Raw genomic sequence first — 18,484 nt, 5'->3', positions numbered from 1 at the left:
ACCAAACCCAAATCCTGCATTTACTGGTTTTGTCCCCGTGGTCAAGTCCCTTAACCTCTAAGCCTTATTTTCCTTAGGCATAAAAAGGAGTAGTTGTAGCCCTTTGCAGGTTTAGAGCGAGAGAGGAATCTCACTAAAGAATCAGTAGGTAATTCTGCTCGCCTTAATTCTCAGTTAAGGAGGAATTGGTTTAGGAGACAGGGCAAGAACATTGCTAAGGTGGAATCCAGAACATGTTGCCATATGTCCACGACTACCAAGGAAAAGGGCCAAGTCAATGAGCGGGGCATGAAGTGTCAATCTGGGGGACAGAGGACAGTGGCAGCCCCCATTTAAATGGGTGTGTCAGGAGGAGAACTGGTACGAGGATGCGTTTGCCTTTGGGCAATTTGAAAATTAAAAAAGCGGCAGTCCGTCTAGAAGAAAATGTGAAAGGCGCAGTTGGAAGTGCAGGCCATTGCTTAGGAGAGAGGTGCAGGCTGGAGACACATGCGAGAAATGCACAAGACTGAGGTCTGAAGTGCCCTGTCAACATCTGCTCATCCCAAACATGCAGAGAAGCTGTTAGATCAAAATACCCTATTTGGCATGTATTCTAACTGAATCGAGCAGCCCGTGTTTTCCTCCACGATAGACTATCTTTTTTTAACAGCTTTATTGAGATCTAATTCACATACCGTACAATTCACTCACTTAAAGCATGCAATCCAACGGCATTAAAATATTCAGATTTCTGCAACCATCACTACAATTTTAGAACATTTTCATCACCCCCAAAAGAAATCACATACTCCTCGATCGCCACCCCTGAACTCCCTACCCCATTTCAATCCTAGGCAATCATGATTCTACCTTCTGTCTCTATGGATTTGCCTATTCTGAGCATTTCCCACATATGGGATTATATGTCCTTTATGTCTGGATTCTTTTTCCAAGCATAGTATTTTCAAGGTTTGTTAGTGTTATACTATATTTCAATAGTTTGTTTCTTTTTATAACCAAGTAATATCTCAGCAAATGAATGCACTGTATTTTGCTTATCCACTCAACAATTCATAGGCTTTGGGTTATTTCCACTCTTCTGGCCAATACAAATCATCCTGACAGCTAGTGATGTGGGACATCTTTTCATGTGCTTACTGGCCATTTGTGTATTTCTTTTGAAAACTTTCTGTGACAAAACAATCTGTACACCAAAGCCCCGAGACACTAAATTTACCTATATAACAAATCTGCACATGTACCCATGAGCCTAAAGTAAAATTTTTTTTTAATTTTAGATTAAAATTTTAAAGTTTAAAATTTAACATGTCTAGTCATATCCTCGCCCATTTTTAAACTGAGTTGTCTTTTTATTATGATGTGCTCCTAAAACACAGAATTTTGTCTCTTCATTGTGCAAAACAAAGGTAGCACAAAGACATAAGTTATCCATCAACAACCAGAAAAATTCGAATTTTTTTTCTTCCGACATTGAAACATCTATACTTAACCGTGTGTGTGTGTGTGTGTGTGTGTGTGTGTGTGTGTGTGGTGTGTGTGTGTGTATGTTTATGGGAATGGATAATTTTTGTCCTTGTCAGTAACTATTAGCACATCAAAACAGTAATTGTTAAGGCTGCCAGAGTGGCAAACCATAGCTGTATTTAATTCTTTTTTTCTCAAGGTTAAAAGTTCGTGTTACTCTTTCAGCATGGCTCTTTTACAAATCCTGGGGACATATTCAAGGCCAAACCGAGGATAATGCCTACATTAGCAAATTTGTCAGTCAGCACAACAAGTATATCTCTATATTTAAAGGTAGGCTTGTTTTGCTGTGTTTTGCTGGCTGTGTCCATAGTTGGTAATTAACAGGTGAACCCCCATCTCCGAAGACTCATTCCAAGTTTTTCCAGGGATCCATCTTAGGTTTATTTTCAGCATGTGCTAAAAAAAAAAAAAAAAAAAAAAATTGTCTGCTATAAAACACATCACTCCCAATCCACCAGTTCTCTTAAAGTCCCATTGTTACTTAGCCTGGGTGCTGCCTTCTTGCTGGGCTGTTGTGCTTTGAATGGTGTCTGTCTTAAAGGAGATATGTTAGAATCCTAAATCCCAGTACCTCAGGAAGTGACTGCATTTGAAGAAAAAGTATTTGTAGAGGTAATTAAGTTAAAATCAGGTCATTAGGGTGGGCTGTCATGCAATGTGACTGACATCCTCATGAAAAGAGGAAGTTGGAGACAGATATGCAGAGGGAAGGCCATGTGATGCCACAGAGAAGACGGCCATCAACCACCCAAGGAGAGGGGCCTGGGACAGATTCTTCCTCACGGGCCCTGGGAAGGAACCTAGCCTACAATACCTAGATTTCTGACTCGCAGCTTCCAGAACTGTGAGAGAGTAAGTGTCTGCTGTGTAAGCCCCCCAGTTTGTACTACTTTGCTACGGCAACCTCAGGAAGTTAACATTCCTGGCCATACCCTAGACCCACTGGGTGCCAGAGCTGTGGCCGCCCTGGGCGGAAGAGGTGCCTCGCTCCCTGTGGGGTCCCTCTCTGGGAGAGTTATCAAAGCTGTACTGCCATGCAGCCCAATAATGCACCATACCTTTCAGCTATAGTTGTTCTTTCAGTTTTTGTTCACAGCCATTTTGTGTCCTCAGAATGCAGACACAAGCCCATGGACACAAGGTTGGAACCCATCCCCCAATTCAGTACCACAAAGGATGACCCAGACTTTCCTCCTGGGTCAGGTTTATCCTGACTCCATCTTCTCCACTCTCTGGTCCCTTCATCTTCCGGTTAATCAATCTCCAAGTCATACTGCTCTTGCCTGGGGCTTTTGAACCTGGCACTATCATAGCCCAAGCCCCCATCATGTCTTACCTGGATAATCACAACAACCCCTAACTGGGTTTTCTGTCTTCAGGCTTGCACTCCCTCACCCTCCTTCTGAAACACTAAACCACAGTGACTTATCCGGTAAAAGTCCTATGAGGAGTGGAACTGTGTCTGATTTTGATCTTGTATCCCTAGTACCCAGCACATAATAGATGCTCAGTTAATATTTAATGAAGGAAGGGATGAAGGAAGGAAAGGAACTTAGGCTCAAACAGGATGCTGATATTTGTACTGGAAGAGAGCTCTTTGGTTTATTTGTGGTTGTTGCCATTTCTTAGTTACAAAAAATCACACTTGATGCCGTAAGAGTATGTGGCTAGCATGGAGGCAGAAAGGACAGACACAGAGAAGCAGGAGAAAAGGAAGAAGGAAGGGATCGATACCCGAATTCTAGTTGTATGTCTGGCACGCACTTTGGCTGGGACTCTGCCTACCACCAAAGCCCTGGGATTCTGAGTTTTTGCATTCATTAAAATGGAAATGATAACATTTGTCATTCATATCTCACTGTGTTGTTATAACACCCTAATAAGACAATTTCTATTAAATTACTTTGAAACTTCTAAACAATGCAAGGTGTTATTAATCAGTGGTTGTCTAGGTATAGGCCATTGGGCAAACAGGTAGTTACCCTCATAGAGAAACACAAATGAGAATCCAATGAATTTGAATTTCCATTCCTGATTGTACACATCACCAGAAGTTTATTAGCTCTGGTTACTTTCTTAGCTTAAATGCATGTAATGTATGCACCGATACGTGTAGGGTGAACTACATGAAACTGCTCATGTTCATTCAACCACAGCAATTTGAAGCTTATGTGTCCATATAACCATAGCATTGGGAAGCATCGTCATTAAGCCCAGAGATTTTTTTTCATTCTGGAGTCCATGGCTTCTGGGTCCATGAACCTTCTTATGAACAGTTGCCCATGTCTTATTTTTCTGAAAACTGCCTCATAGCTTTTATCTAATTGTTTAAAATGTCCGTAATCCAAAAAAGCCTGGAGCAACTGGCCCAGCCCTCCTTCTTACTGCTTCCAGAAACTCTTCTTATAATAATTCTAACACCCCATGCCAGGGAGGTCACTGATTTCTGAGACAGTCCTTTCCATGGTTGTATAGGTCTACTTGTTCCAAAATTCTTCTCTTTGGAGCCAAAAGAGCAAACACAGCAAACCCCATCTCTCCACACAGCAAACCTTCTCCTTCCTGCAATTTTCACTGTTTTTCCCTGAAGCACAGAGAATAAGTCAGAAATAATCTCCGTGTTCACAGAATGTTCCTTGGTATTATGCACAAGCCTGAGTCTCCTCCTTTCTGAGTCAAATATGTCTAATTTCCTCCACCATTCCCCTCTGTGATCTGCCTCCAAAACTTTCAACTCCCAGATCAACCCCCACTAAGCAACTTCTCATTGGTCACTGTTACTGTGAAGTATGGGTTTACATTCCCTGATATGAACTACAAGGCTACTTTACCTGACTTTTTTCATTGATCTCAGTTGAATATATATATATATATATATATATATATATATACTGCTAAAGGCAATCAAGTAAATTTCTTAAAAACTGCTCAAATGCATTTTCGAATGGAATGATACAGCTTTCTACACACAGAGCTCACCCAGATCCAAGCCAGAAAAGAGGCATGCAGTGCTTTGTGCCTAGCCTTTCGCTACCCTGGATTCTCCTATCCACATCACACACATACCAATATCATCTCTCTACATTAGCTCAAAGTGCAAAAGTCTTGTTTAGATTTTGGATCTTCTCATTATGGCACTAAAGTGGATGCATCTCCAAAATCTCACAAATCACCACTAAAGAACTTACTCATATAACCAAATACCACCTGCTCCCCAAAAGCCCATGGAAATAAAATTTTTTAAATGTGGTATATGTATACCATTCTTTTCAGCCATAAAAAAGAATGGAATCATGCCTTTTGCAGCACCTTGGATGGAACTAAAGGCCATTATCCTAAGTGAAGTAACTCCGGAATGGAAATCCAAATCTCTGGATGTTCTCACTTATAAGTGGAGGCTATGATACAGGGTATGCAAAAGCAGACAGAGGTATCATGGACATTGGAAACTCGGAAGGGGTGAAGAATAGGAATCACCTATTGGGTACGATGTACAGTATTCCAGTGACAGATGTACTAAAAGGCCAGACTTACTGCGGCGTAATTCATCCATGTAACCCAAACCACTTGTACCCCTAAGGCTATTGAAATAAAAATAAGTGAATGCAAATTAAAAAATAAAACAAAACAAAAATTAAAATGGATGTGTCTAACTCGAAGCAAAAACGTTCTGTGCATTCTATTTCCCCTGTCAAGGGAATGGGTACAAGCAAACATTTTCCCCATTTTTTCTAACTGTGGTAAAATACACATAACATAAAACTTGCCACTTTAACTTTTTTTTTTTTTTTTCGATGGAGTCTCACTGCAAAGCCCAGGCTAGAGTGTAATGGCGGGATCTCAGCTCACTGCAACCACCGCTTCCTGGGTCCAATAAATTCTCCTGTCCCAGCCTCCCCAGTAGCTGGAACTACAGGTGTGCAGCACTGTGCTTGGCTAATTTTTTATATTTTAATAGAGATGGGGTTTCACCATACTGGCCAGGCTGGGTTCGAACTCCTGACCTCAAGTGATCCACCTGTCTCGACCGCCCAAAGTACTGGAATTACCAGTGTAAGCCACTGTGCCCGGCTCCACCTTCACCATGTTTAAGTGTGCTGTTCAGTAGTGTTAAGTGTGATCACATTGTTGTGCAATCAATCTCCAGAACTCCCTATGTTTTTAAACAAGCATTAAATAACTACAATTATGTGAAAGAATGTGACTTCCTAAATAGATCTCCTAAAATATCTTCTCAATGTTAAATAAAGATAAAGCAGCCACATGATTTACTCTTAAGCTTTCCTTTTAAAGATACAACTGTGTTTTGTGCGAAAAAGAAAAAAAAAGAAAAGAAAAGAAAGCAAGCAAGCACATTTCCTGGAAAGGATACACATGAACTTTAGGTTAAAGACTGAACCTGTCTGTCTGAAGAATGTCCCTTCCAAAAGGCATGTCAAGTAATTATATGTACTCTTTTTCTTCCTGATTTTTCTAAGTGCTTCCAAAGCACATGAAAAAAAAAAAAAAAGTGTACTTTGCCTGTGCTGCCACCATCCAATCAGCAGACATTACTGTTTTGTTTTGTTTTTTTTTCGTGTTTTGAATGGTTTGGAGATCAGCATGGGTGTTTAGCAAAAAGTACAATTTCAAATTACATGCTGCTTCAGGGTGCCAAAACACTGCACCCTCAACTTTAATGACGTCAACACAGCACAGCCCTAAGAATGGCGGTTGTTAGTCATCCGATTTTGCAAAACTGGAAGATGAAATTGTAAACAATGTGTGCTTAGACAGGCCTTCTGAGAAAAAAGGACTGTCTTAAATCTGGTTTTAATTTTTTAAATCTCACAATATCTTTTAATCAACAAAATGTATCTGAATTAATGTTACAAATAGATACTTGTCCAATAGGAGTTATAATTTGTCCATGGCATCCTAAAAAAGATTATAAGCACATTTGCAAGTATATGTCCTACTGTCATTCTGGTCCTCACTGGCTCAGGTTTTTTTTAATACACATATTTATTTTCATATAAGTATAAACACTGTAAGCATATATATGTGTAAATATTAAAACTGCTTTAAATTTAGCATGATGCTTGGAGAAAAGAATCCAAAATAATCACTCCCTGGGACTGGTCAAAAATTGCACTATTAATCAACATCTCACCCATCGAAGACACAGAAATGCAGACAGACTGCAAATGGCCAAGCCCAAACTATCGTCATTATTAGGAGAAAACAAAAACCAGATACTCAATGCAGATGGCTCCAGATCAAGTGTGAAGACAGTACATCGGCACAACAAGGGCTAAAGTGTTTTATTAAAGATAATTTAGCAGCTAGGGCTAGAGTCTATCTTGCTCAACAAATGAATACAGGCCTTTACCTTCAATCCCCAAAACAGATGAGTAACTTACATCATTAATCTCAATTGTCTCTCCACACAATCCTTTTAACAGTCAATCACAAAGTAGCCTGAGAGAAAGTTTCCCTAGATACTACCAAAAACACAGGTTTGCAACAGATGTCTCCATGCAACTTTTAAAACAGATTCCATGTTAAGAAGTTAAGATATCCTTATGTATTTGCCAATCAATCCAGGTACATGTAGCCCGAAGCTGGGAAGTAAGAGGTATTAGCAAGGAAACCATTTAGCTGCAAATAATGCATGGAGAGGCATCATAAAGAATGTTATTTATAAATACAAAGACAAGTGCAATAGTACAAGCAATTGGTAAATCCCTACCTGGAAGCAATCCGAAGTAGTGCTTCTCTCAGGAATACATGGCACTAATAAATGTGTGCTTTTTTCTCGTACTGTCCACCCAACTAATCAATGAGTAAGATGCCTAGCCTTGGCAATCTCTTAGTTTTTCCATCTATAAAATGGGGATTAGAACTACGTGTTAGTAAAGGAAGGCTAACATTCTTCCAATAAATGACATTACAGAAAACACAAATATCACCACAAAATGTAGAAAAACCAGGTAATTTTGTATTCGAAATTGGTTCACGGTCATGTTTAAAAGGCGACACGGTCAAACAGACATGTATTTGTAAATAGATGGCTCTGCAGGGAATAAGGAAAGAGAGGGTCAGAGTGAAATGACTCATGAATTTGGGGATGCAGAGGCTCTCTGCAGCATGAAGTCACAAGGGACTAACACCAAAGTCTCTCCTCCCCACCACAAGCAATTCTGTTTAGACTTTGCAGGAAAGTTCGTGAGGAGTTTGGTAATGACTTTTTACTGTATACTTCTTTGCATCCCTTAGTGAATGACAGACTGGTGTATTATAAAAAGCAAGTATATTAAAACATCTTGGTGTGCATTGAAAAAAAGAGTGATTCTTCTAATATTTTAAAAGGAGATAAATAAAAATAAATACCTTAAGTCTAGGAGGTTACAACTAACATCTTGACATGAGCAAATCTGGTCTAGGCAATGACACAAGCTTGTTAAAAGCTTGGCGGGAAGAAAATTCTAGGGGATCCAGATGTCTCAATTGGAGTAAAATTTTCCCTCCCAAAACAACTAAAGGCATGTATCTGGGGTAAAAGAGTAAGCTGGCAAAGTACTGTAACTGAAATGTGAGGATCCTGACCTTTTCCAAAACAGAGGGTTTCTACAAGGCTACATGTAAATCAAATCCTAAATTAAGATTTCCAGGGAAGCAGACCATTTAAAACACCCACATTTGAAAGTGACACAAAACAGAGCTCATTTGTGGTGCAGAGAATGATCTCCTAAGTTATCCATTCTGTACATTTTCATCTTTATCAGTTTTATTTTCTTAAATATGTGTTGCAGGGTGCAGCATGCTTACAACAACCGCTTGCTGCCCTTGAACTCTGAATGAACACTTTACTGCAATCCCTTTCCTTAAATAGAATCATAGAATATTAGAGTAGAAGATTCCTTAGAGATCAGTTAGAACTGTGGCTCTCAACCTTTGCTACACGTCGGAAACACTTGCGGAGCTTTTAAAAGATACAGAGGCCCAAGCCTTCACCCCAAACCTATTCAATCAGAATGTCAGAGTGGAAAGGTATTGGTGTTTTTTAATAAGCTCCACAAGTGGTACTACTGGGCTGCCAGGATTACAAACCACTGATTACCCTTGTGTTGTCTGATTCCACAGCCACTGGCCACACGTGGATACTGAACACTTGAAATGAGCTAGTCCAAATTGAGATATGCTGTAATTGTGAAATGCACACTGGATTTCAAAGATTTGGTACCAAAAAAAATGAGACAATGTAAAGTAGTACATTAACATTTTTATATGGATTATATGTTTAAATGATAATATTTTGGATATATCAGGTTCAATCAAGTGTTATTAAAATGACTTTATCTGTTTATTTTTAACCTTTTTAATGTGGCTACTAAAACATTTAAAATGACATATATGGCTCATATTTGTGGCTCTGACTACTGGACAGTGCTGGGTGAGCCCAACGTTTTTATCACAAATGAAGAAACTGAGGCAGAGAAGCGTAATGAGCTCAAGGCAGCTCTCTGAGGATTGCGTCTCTGCTGTAGTCTCAGGCTTCTCCTGTTGTTGAAACCTCATTGTTGCAGAGCCACGAATGGACAGAGCTTGTTATGCCATCAGTCGAATTTCAACTCTTCTTTCTCTCATTTGTTCTGCTAATTGTTTCTTCCAAGATTTGATATAAAAATTTATTTTCCTTTTGGAAAAATATCCCCTCTCTGCTGCGTACACATTTGTGACATGTTACTGCAGGATTATTCATCAAGATAGAGTAGTTGTAATGGATGTTAAAAAATAAATCTAGGGAAACACTAGCAGAAGGAAAATGCAGAGAGTAGACAAAGAGAACATTTTGCCATGTTGTAGTTTAGAAAATGACCCTGGAGGCCCCCAGCGCTCTGACAGTAACTGTCGAGGCAGGATCATTCGCTGATCTGATTTTAGAAGCTTGAGCCTGTAATATTGTTTTTCCTCCTGGGAGCCAGTGTTTTTCTGCACTGTGTTGTCATTGCAGTGAGGCAAATCAGGCCCTCCGTAATGGTGTACCACACCATAGCTAGACACCCTGGTGGAAATGGACTTTATCCCAACGCCTTCTACTCTCTGATGCATGAATGAATACCTGGCCAGTCAGAAGCCAACTTCCTTAAAGAAGAAAATCTTGTTGTGATAAAGTGAAACGGTCCTACCAGATCTGGCAAATAGAGATTACATGTATGACTTCTAACAGTTACCCAATTCAAACAAAAATAAAGATATTTTTTGCTGCATGTATTTTTCCCCCTTGGGAGGACAACAGAGAGAAGACTGCATAGAACTGGCCAAAATGTGTTATATTTGAGAAATCATGCCTGCAACACAGGAGTTCCTCCATGTAATAAAACAATAAAAGAGACCTGAATTCTGATATAAAACCTCATGCAAACAGCTGGAGAGGAAACTTGTGGGTGAGGCCTACCAACACATACAGTAGATGCATTCAGGATTTCTATTTAGACATTGTTGTTCCCCATCTTAAATACAGCACAGCCTAAATATCATCTTAAATTAAATGTGTGGTACTCTAGAGCCCTCTGGGTTTTATGCATGAATTTTTTTAGTTATGATTGGTCAAGTTTTGCCAGTCAAACCTCAAAGAACATACGTGCAGACTCAATTCACTTCTCACCACCTCCAAACACTCTCACATATATCCACCTGGAAAGGTAACGTATTACAGACAGATCCGAGGCAAAAGTGCACCTTCTGGAGTGAAAACATCACCTGTTTCTCTATTTGACAAAAAATATATATTTATTTATTTTAACTTTAAATAGTATTTCAGATCCCGTCCTCACAGATGATAAAGAAAAGACAGGAAGTAGAGAAAAGTCACCGCCTTGTTCTTGCAACAAGGCTTTGAGATCATTTTTAATTCTGTCTGGTTTTTACTCTCAAATGAAATCTAGATGGTGTGGTTTTACAAGGCATGTCTAATAATGATGACAAAAGAAGGAGAATTTAGTTAAAAATCAATTAAGGAGGCCCGTATTAGAAAAAATAACATTTCAGATATTCTATAAAAATAAATGAAATAGAAACTGCGGTTTTATGATTAAGGTATTCATTCAAAAGATCTGATAAAAATTTGTCTTTGAAAGATTAGTCATCAAAAGTCTTGAAAAGAGCGAAGGATACAAAATCATGAGTTATGCCCCATTCCTGACAAGGGCATTTGTGGCCAGAGCACCCAACCTGGCAGCAGGGACTAGCCTTCTTAGCCTGGTTTGGCTCTCTCTAGCTCTGGGCCTTGAATAAGGCAGGGGTCTCTTCTGTAAAATGGAAAAGTTGGTCTATCAGTCCGAGGCTCTCCCCCAGCTCTACCATCTGCATAAAGCCACAGCCTTTGTATCTCACCATCAGAATATCTAGGCCTAAAGGAACTCCCTCCAAAATCAGTTCTAGTCAAATGCCAGTCTGGTAGTTTTCAATCCTTGTTAAGGATTGAAATCCTAAAATCCTTTTAGGGTTGATATCAGAAATGTGGCCTTAAGGAAATAGAAGAAAGCAGCTGAAATACATATTTTATTTTTAAGTGATAAATTGATTCTGATCTATTTCTTGGCAACGAGTGGCGGGGAGGTAATACAGTGAACTTGGAAAAACGAAATATTGAAATGTCAATGTAATATCTTATATATTCAAGAATTTATCCTAAACTTTATCTTTTACTTTAAAATCTCAGAGTTCTCAATAAGAGCTTTAAAAATTGTTCTTGGGTTTCTGGAAGAGCGTTATCACTATCTGGAAATTTCTAAAAGGATTCTCTCTTTAAAAAAAAAAATTACTATGTTAAATCTATGATTTGTGATTCCCATCAATGGAATACTAATGGACACTCAAAAAATACTAATTGCTTATTTTTTTCCTAATTACAAAATGTAATAATTCTTTAGTGAAAACATTAAACATGATGTCATTTTTCAAGTGCCAGACTTTCTATTTAAAGCATTGCCACAAAATAGATAGCTTACTTAGTTTACAAATAGCAACACAAAAAGGGTTTTCTGTGTCTTTAAGTCTGTTTAGCATATCTGAAAGTGCTTATGCCTCACAAATATTTACGGCAACTGCCCCCCAGTTTATTACCTTATCTTAATTGTATAATTTTCTTAAATAGAATTCAGAGAAATAGTCATAGATTTAAATTTTTAAACACTAATTAAGCATTGGTTGATTCCCATAATACAGCTGGTAGTCAAAGTGGACAAGATAATGAATTGACTGAGATCACTGTTCCATCTTCATCTAAGAAAGCTGCCTCTAAAAAAAGACCTTAAATTGCTGTAGAAATCCAATTTGTGAGAAGCAAAAGAAGCATATAGATGGGAAACACCAGCCATGATCACATTAATTTTGTGACTAACGGTATTGCTCTGAAGGGAAGAAGAAGAAAAAAGAAAAGATGACAAAAATAGTAAGTCCACTCCAATCCCAATTTTAATCCAACAACATAACCAGAAGAAAACAAACTACAAACAAAGTTCACATCTTAGTGATCTAGTGAACATTACACCCCCCAAAAAATAATTTTCAGCTTAATAAGAAGCCAACTCCAATGAGAAGAAAATACTATAGGACTGTGATACTTCATTGTTAAACAGTAGATGTAATAAGAAATTGGGAGACTAGAAACTTGCCATCAATACAAATAGCCATGAAAACTCCATGATTGATGGGTTTTGAACGTGCAGGTGTGGGAAACTGAGAAATCACTGTAACAAAAATCTTCAACTTACTAGAATTGAAAATCTATGTGGGAAAAGTCTCTCTGACAAACTACCATTTATTTAACCACTGATTCAAATAAAAGCTGCAATGAAACAGAGATCTAGAAATAAAGGCATGGATTCCACCTTTTTGTTGGAATGTTCTAATAAACTCTCTTCTCAGGTATAAACCACATAAGGTCACAACTGATTTCTAATTGACAAGCAGTTTATGGGTACCAGCAATTTACATGCAAAAATAGTGGGCTCGGAGATATTATCAAACATGTTCTCTCTGAGTAAAGTTGAAAAACAAAAATTACTATAATCAGTAAGGATTTAAAAACAACAGATCTATCTAAAATGCTATAAGGAAAGGAAAATGAGAAACATTCATGGGGAAACACAAGTGAGGTTTTTTTTATTATTTTCTTTTTTTAAGTTTTAAAACTAAAGTAATAGCTGATATTCAACCAATAGCATTGTCCTTCAGGGACATGCACATCTAGGTTTAAATGCAGAAAATGGTTTTATTGTTTTATTAATTTTTAGGTTTCTTTTTCAAGAACTTTCTTATTAAAACTTAAAGATTTACTGAAGTGATTAGTGAAAGCTCATGGAAAGGGGAATTCTTGCCTGACACACATTACTTAACATGCTTCATAGCTTCTCCACTGCAGCCTCCAGTGCAGTTCAGATGCTCCTGAACACATTTTACCCGGGAAATAATGGTCTTATTCACACACACACACACACACACACACACACACGCACACACACACACATAAAATGCTATAAGTCCCAAGAAACTGACAAAAGCAACATTAAAATTTTGTGCAACATGAGAACTCCATTTCTAAATTCCATCTATGAAAATTGGTTTAATTTAACTAAGTGCAAAGTTTTCTCTCTGTTTAATAAGCATAATAAACATCATCCTTACCATTATCTGTAGAATAAAAGCAGCAACGTGTTGCTTCCTGCAGTCACCAAAGTTTTTTCTTCCTTTCTTTCTAGTAACTTCTGTTTCACCAGCAAGATTAGGAAGAAAATAAGTCTTTGAGTATTTGCCTCAGTATTTCAGACCAAAAGATTGCAAAACTGCTCTTAGCAAAAAGAACAGGTCTGGTATTTTACAATTACTTCTGCAACCCAGAGGTACCTCCTAGACTCTGGCACCTCCCTCGTTCTCTAAGTTTCTTTTAGTAATGAGACTAATTTTTCCAGTAGCCTTGAACTCCCTAGATTTAACTGACATGGAAAATGTGACTAAAAATTTGTAAAACTGTCTAGCCTCCAACCCTACACAGAATCAACTTTGTTGTAAATGTTGAAGAACACCTCGCAAGCAGCTACATGCTTAGTTTATACTCCTGCGCTACGCAGCAGAGAACGCCAAATAACAGTGCGCCATCTAGTTAGCAAGCTGCAATCTCCATGCTAGAAGGGGGGACACTTTCAAACCCTGGGAGTTAAGAACTTTTCAGGGTTCAGCTGCTCTAAAGGTCCAATTGTTTATTTAAATAAAAAAAAAATATCGCTACTGAGATAATCCACATCTAGTGGATATGGGAAAATTTAGGTTATAATGGCACTACAAACTTTTACATCTAACTTTGATTTACAAGATAAAAGCAAGTTTTAAATTAAAAGGGCTTTCTGTTAATAGAGCTTATTATACTGAAGACGGGAATGATTTTCTTCGAAAGTTGTCCCTGGGTGCATGCCTATTATCTTTGCTTTTCCCCTTCCACTAATGAGCATTTATCTAAAGAGCCTGTTAATCCTCTGATGTGTGCTTCTGGTCAGAGGTAACAGTTTGAATAAAACCACTAATCACTGATCACTAAATCACTGATCATTAATCACACTTTCCAGTGCCCATGACTGGGCCATTTTTTTCCCCCTTTAAGTCTATGCATCACAAACAAGAAGTTCAACATTTTCGATGCACATATATTGTGTGGAGGTTACACTATTTCATCTCTAGATGTGAATAAATACTAAATCCTGCCACAAACTTGGGGAAGGATGTCAATTAGACACCAGACAGGAGTTTCACAAATGCCTACCCTACAGCATGGCTTTCACTTTGAAGAAAGTAGATCTAATTATAAGGAAACATGTGTTCTTCAAGAAATTCCCACATATTTGCAATATAAATTTTTCTTTATTTAGTTTTCACCAACGGCAAATCAGAGACCACGCCAATAACTTCTCCCCCTACATCCAAAACTCAGTTAATACTTTTTAAACTTAATTTCTGTTGCAAACCTCCCTCCCCCACTCAGCCAAAGGTTCTTTTTACTTTGATCCCTTGCAACAAGTCATACACAGGGTCTTTATTTCAACTGCCAGACACGGAGGTTCTGACTCAATTCAATGACTTACGTATTTAACTTCCTCTTTCAACATAGAAACTTAAGGTTAAAAGATAGAAAGTAACGCACGCACCGATTTATTGTATGAAAGTTTAGGTTCAACGACTCGCACTCCCTCACGTTGGAAATGAAACGTTTAGTCTTGATCCTTTTAGCTTAACCTGATTTTGTCAGTATCCTAGCTTCTTCGTCTTTCCTCTTCTGCTAAAGAGTTCTAGGCAGGCACTACGTAAAGAGAGGTACTTTGTTTGCAGTGGGTGTATTGCTTTCCTAAGTCACCACCACGAGGACACAGTATTATCACAACGCTTAGAAACATTTCCTGATTTGCCTTTTCTATCAGGACTGAGCATTTTCGCCCTAGAGGAGAAGGCTTGCTGGTGCCTTTCTTAAATAATACAAAAGGGCAGATTGCGCGCTGATCAGGTACAGTGGTCCCCTCAGACCCCAGAAGCTTTTACCCACACTCCAGGGACCGTGCTTGCCCCAGGGAAAGCTGTAAAAAGCCGGGGCGGGGCTAGAGTGATAACGGTGTGGACGGGGGAGTGGTGGAGAGGGAGGGGTTGGGAAGAGAGGGCAATAAAGATGCCTAGGGAGCGGGCTATTGCACCAGTATGTTGTGAAGAGGGTCGGGGGATGCAAAGCAGGGTTGCTTTGTCAGCATTCTAAGCTCCTGGACCCTTGAGGAGCTCAAGCCGTTAATCAAACACTTACTGGCCTGCAGAATGACGTAATGGACCTGTATCAGCCTTTATTCCTTGACACATGTCAGAGAAGGAGGGAAAAATAAAAATCAAACACATTCTGCAGACTCTGACAACGAAATATACAAGCATCCCACTCCAGCCCCCAGCCTTGAACAAGCATCAAGTGGGGGCGGTACCAGTCCAAGGAAAGTTGGGGACGCGGGTGAGTGTGGACAAGGTCTAGGGCTTTATCTGTCAGACGCCCCTTAAAAATAAATCTATGGCAAAGAAGAAGCGGGATGCAGCTGCTGGGAGAAAACATCCCCTTGATTCTTTCCTTCGCGTCTTGCCCCTCTAAGAACTTCGTGAAAAGTTCAAGCGGTTCTGCAGAGAATCTGCTGCAGGCGGAGACTCCGCCGCCCGTTCCTGGGAACTGCCTGGGCGCCGCCAAGGCTCGAGCCGGAGCTGTCATTTGGGGCAGCGGCCGGGAAGAGGTAACGATGCCAGCTAGAAAGCAGCGGACGCAGGAGGCGGCCGGAGGAGAGGACGGCAGCCGGCGGAGCCTCGCGGATCTCCAGCCCCGAGCGCCTGGAGCGAAAGCCAAGCGCCCTCCGAGGGCGACCTCCCCTCCCCGGGCGTGCGCCCACCCGCTGCAGCAGGCAGCCCAGCGGGAGAGGTGGCAGCGGCAGCTCGGCACCGGGGAGAGCAAGCCCCCTGAGCGCGCGCCCACCCGCCCCCTAGGTGACCCGGCGTCCTCGCCGCGACAGCTGGAAGTTTGCAAACTTTCTCCGGGGGTTCCGCCGCCACGTTGGGAAGCTGGGGACGCGGCGGGAGGTTCCTGGCTCGCCGTCTCCGCTGTCGCTTGACCGCACTTCTGGAGGGCTCCGCACCTTGCCAGGTCTCTGGAGGCAAACACACACCCCCGATTCATAACTGGTCCCCGCGTCAGGGGACTCGCGCGCTCCCACACACGCACGCACGCCGGGCGGACTAGGCGCCAGCTCCACGTTAGCATCCCTCCAGGCGCACGGCGCGGTGGCCACCGAGCGCTCCGGCACTCACGCGGCGCGGGGTCTCTGGGGTGGCCTCAGGACACAGCCGAATTCCACAGTCAACCAGCACTCGGGGCCGGACTTCCCTCTGGTCCGCCAAAATGTTTACAAACACAGATCACCCTCCAGAAAAAAATGCATCGCATCTTCCCTACTCCTTGCCCTGTGACCTGCCCACTGGACCAAGTACCCTCGCGGCTGCTGCCGAGAACCAACCCCTGCAAACAAGTACGCTCCGGAGATGGCTCCCGCGGCAAGTGCAACAAAAGTGGCTAAATGCAAAAGCCCCAGAAGTGGCCGAGCCGTATTTTTAGGAACTTACCAAACAACTGTGGAGAAGGCAAGAGCGGAGCCCGGGTGAAGGGACCACGTTGGACTGAGCAAAGATTACAATACATTCTATTTAGAGTGCATTACATCACCCCCCCGGTGACGTCACGTGGGATTCCTGAACTTCTAAATCATTGCGGTCCGCGGGGGAGGGACGGAGCGAGGGGCGGGGCCGGCGCGTCGAGGGGGCAGGCCCCGCCCAGGCCCCGCCCCGACCCCGCCCCACCCGCGCGGACCCTGGTGCACCCGCCGGGGAGCTGCGGCGGCCGGCGGGGGCGACTGCGCAAGCAACAGCTTGCAGAGCCCAGCGCCGTGTGACACGGCTCCCGACATTAGTGGTGTGAGTCAGCTTGGAAACAATCCTTATGGTTTCAGACAGGACCACGGAGGAGGCGCGGGCGTGGGCTCTCCTGCGGGGAGAGCCTGATGGGGTTTGAAAGGTGTGGGGATGGAGGTTAGGGGAGAGCTGGGGAGGGGGATGCTAAAGGATGTGGGAAGAGACTTTGTGCAAACAGAAATGCGGGCCGCTCCTCCCTCCCCCACCAGAGGATGTCCAGCTCCTTTCTGCTTGCGACAGTCGTGACCTCATTTCAGTGTTTCCTGCATCCTGGTTTCTCAGAGCAGTCACTTGTCACCCCGCCCCCCATCTCACCTCCTCCAGGAGAATAACTTCCTTATGGTGCACACTCCCATGAAATACACAGCCCTATCCTTCGCGGGACCCCTGCTTCAGGCGTCTGAGAAGCTGTAGGGAGGGTTGCTCCTAAGGCAATAGGTGAATCGCAGCTAGCGCCAAGTGATGAGCCTGATTTAGACTCAGCGTCAGAGCTGAAAGGGCCCTTGGCTGTCACTTTCAGAACCTCTTTGGTAACTGACCCAAGCTCACGGGCTGGGAAGCGGCAGAGCCAGGGCCAGACTGCAGGATCCGGGCGCCTGGTCTGCAGCAAGAGGAGCCTGGCGTCTCCAGCATCCGGCCGTCACCATCGCTGTCACCATCCCCCTGCTCAATTTCCTTTCAGAAGTTCTCCCTTTGAGCAGGATTCAAAAAGAAGGCATAGGCTAAATCCAGCCCGATTCTAGAAGACCACTGCCATCCTTGCAGCCCCTGGCACCTCCTTACAAAGCACTTGCAACCACGTGGATTCCCTGGTTTCTCCCAACAACCAGGGTACAATATGTAGGACAGGTATTATAATTTTCCCCATTTTACAGGTGAGCTAAGGCAGGCACCAGAAGGTTAGGGGGCTGGCCTGAGATCACTTGATAAGCAAGGGGTGGCACTGAGCCCACCCCAATCCCTGTTTTCAACCCCAGATCCCAACTGGGCTCCTTCACAGAACCAGGGAGAAGCATTCCCTTCTTGTGGGTTATTGGTAGTTGGCACCTCTGCTAAGAACACATTGGCTGGTTGCTGGAGCTTTGCTTAGAAACAGTTTAGCCCCCGTTAATACATAATAATCATTTCTGACATTTATGTAACATCTGACATTTATATAGTACTTCTCAGCCCAACGTATCACAACCATGACAGTGCAGTTTGCCAGAGATTCATGACTGGACTGGCTAGAAACTGTAACGCATTGCCTGGATTGTCACATACCTCTGAGCTGGTTTTGACACACTAAATGGAAGAGGTTAGTATGTTCTTTCTGTTTTTAAGTGTTTAAATGGCCCCTTGCCCTTTACTGTTCCTTGAAACCACAGGGACTGATGACTGTCTGATCCTCACAGACTTATTCAGAGCTCATCACTGAGTTTTCTACTTAATGTTTTCC

At 41.9% G+C, this 18,484-nt stretch overlaps 1 protein-coding gene across 2 annotated transcripts in view; it reads right to left on the bottom strand.

Moving 5' to 3' along the window:
- CREB5 (cAMP responsive element binding protein 5) overlaps positions 1–16,818 on the bottom strand; it is a 423,257-nt gene extending 406,439 nt beyond the window's left edge. Inside the window, exons 1-2 of one of the 2 annotated variants that reach the window (XM_003935162.4) lie at positions 16,702–16,818; positions 13,204–13,283 (exon numbers count right to left, since the gene is read on the bottom strand). In XM_003935162.4, coding sequence (XP_003935211.3) covers positions 13,204–13,283; positions 16,702–16,777 — 156 coding nt within the window. In that variant the 5' untranslated portion in view covers positions 16,778–16,818. The remainder of the gene's footprint in view (positions 1–13,203; positions 13,284–16,701) is intronic. The other variant, XM_074379650.1, reaches the window with a different exon arrangement.
- Between the last annotated feature and the right edge of the window lie 1,666 nt (positions 16,819–18,484).

The sequence above is a fragment of the Saimiri boliviensis genome, chromosome 10, assembly GCF_048565385.1.
Source record: "Saimiri boliviensis isolate mSaiBol1 chromosome 10, mSaiBol1.pri, whole genome shotgun sequence".
NCBI lineage: Eukaryota > Metazoa > Chordata > Mammalia > Primates > Cebidae > Saimiri > Saimiri boliviensis.
This window is presented reverse-complemented; position numbering and strand designations above follow the sequence as displayed.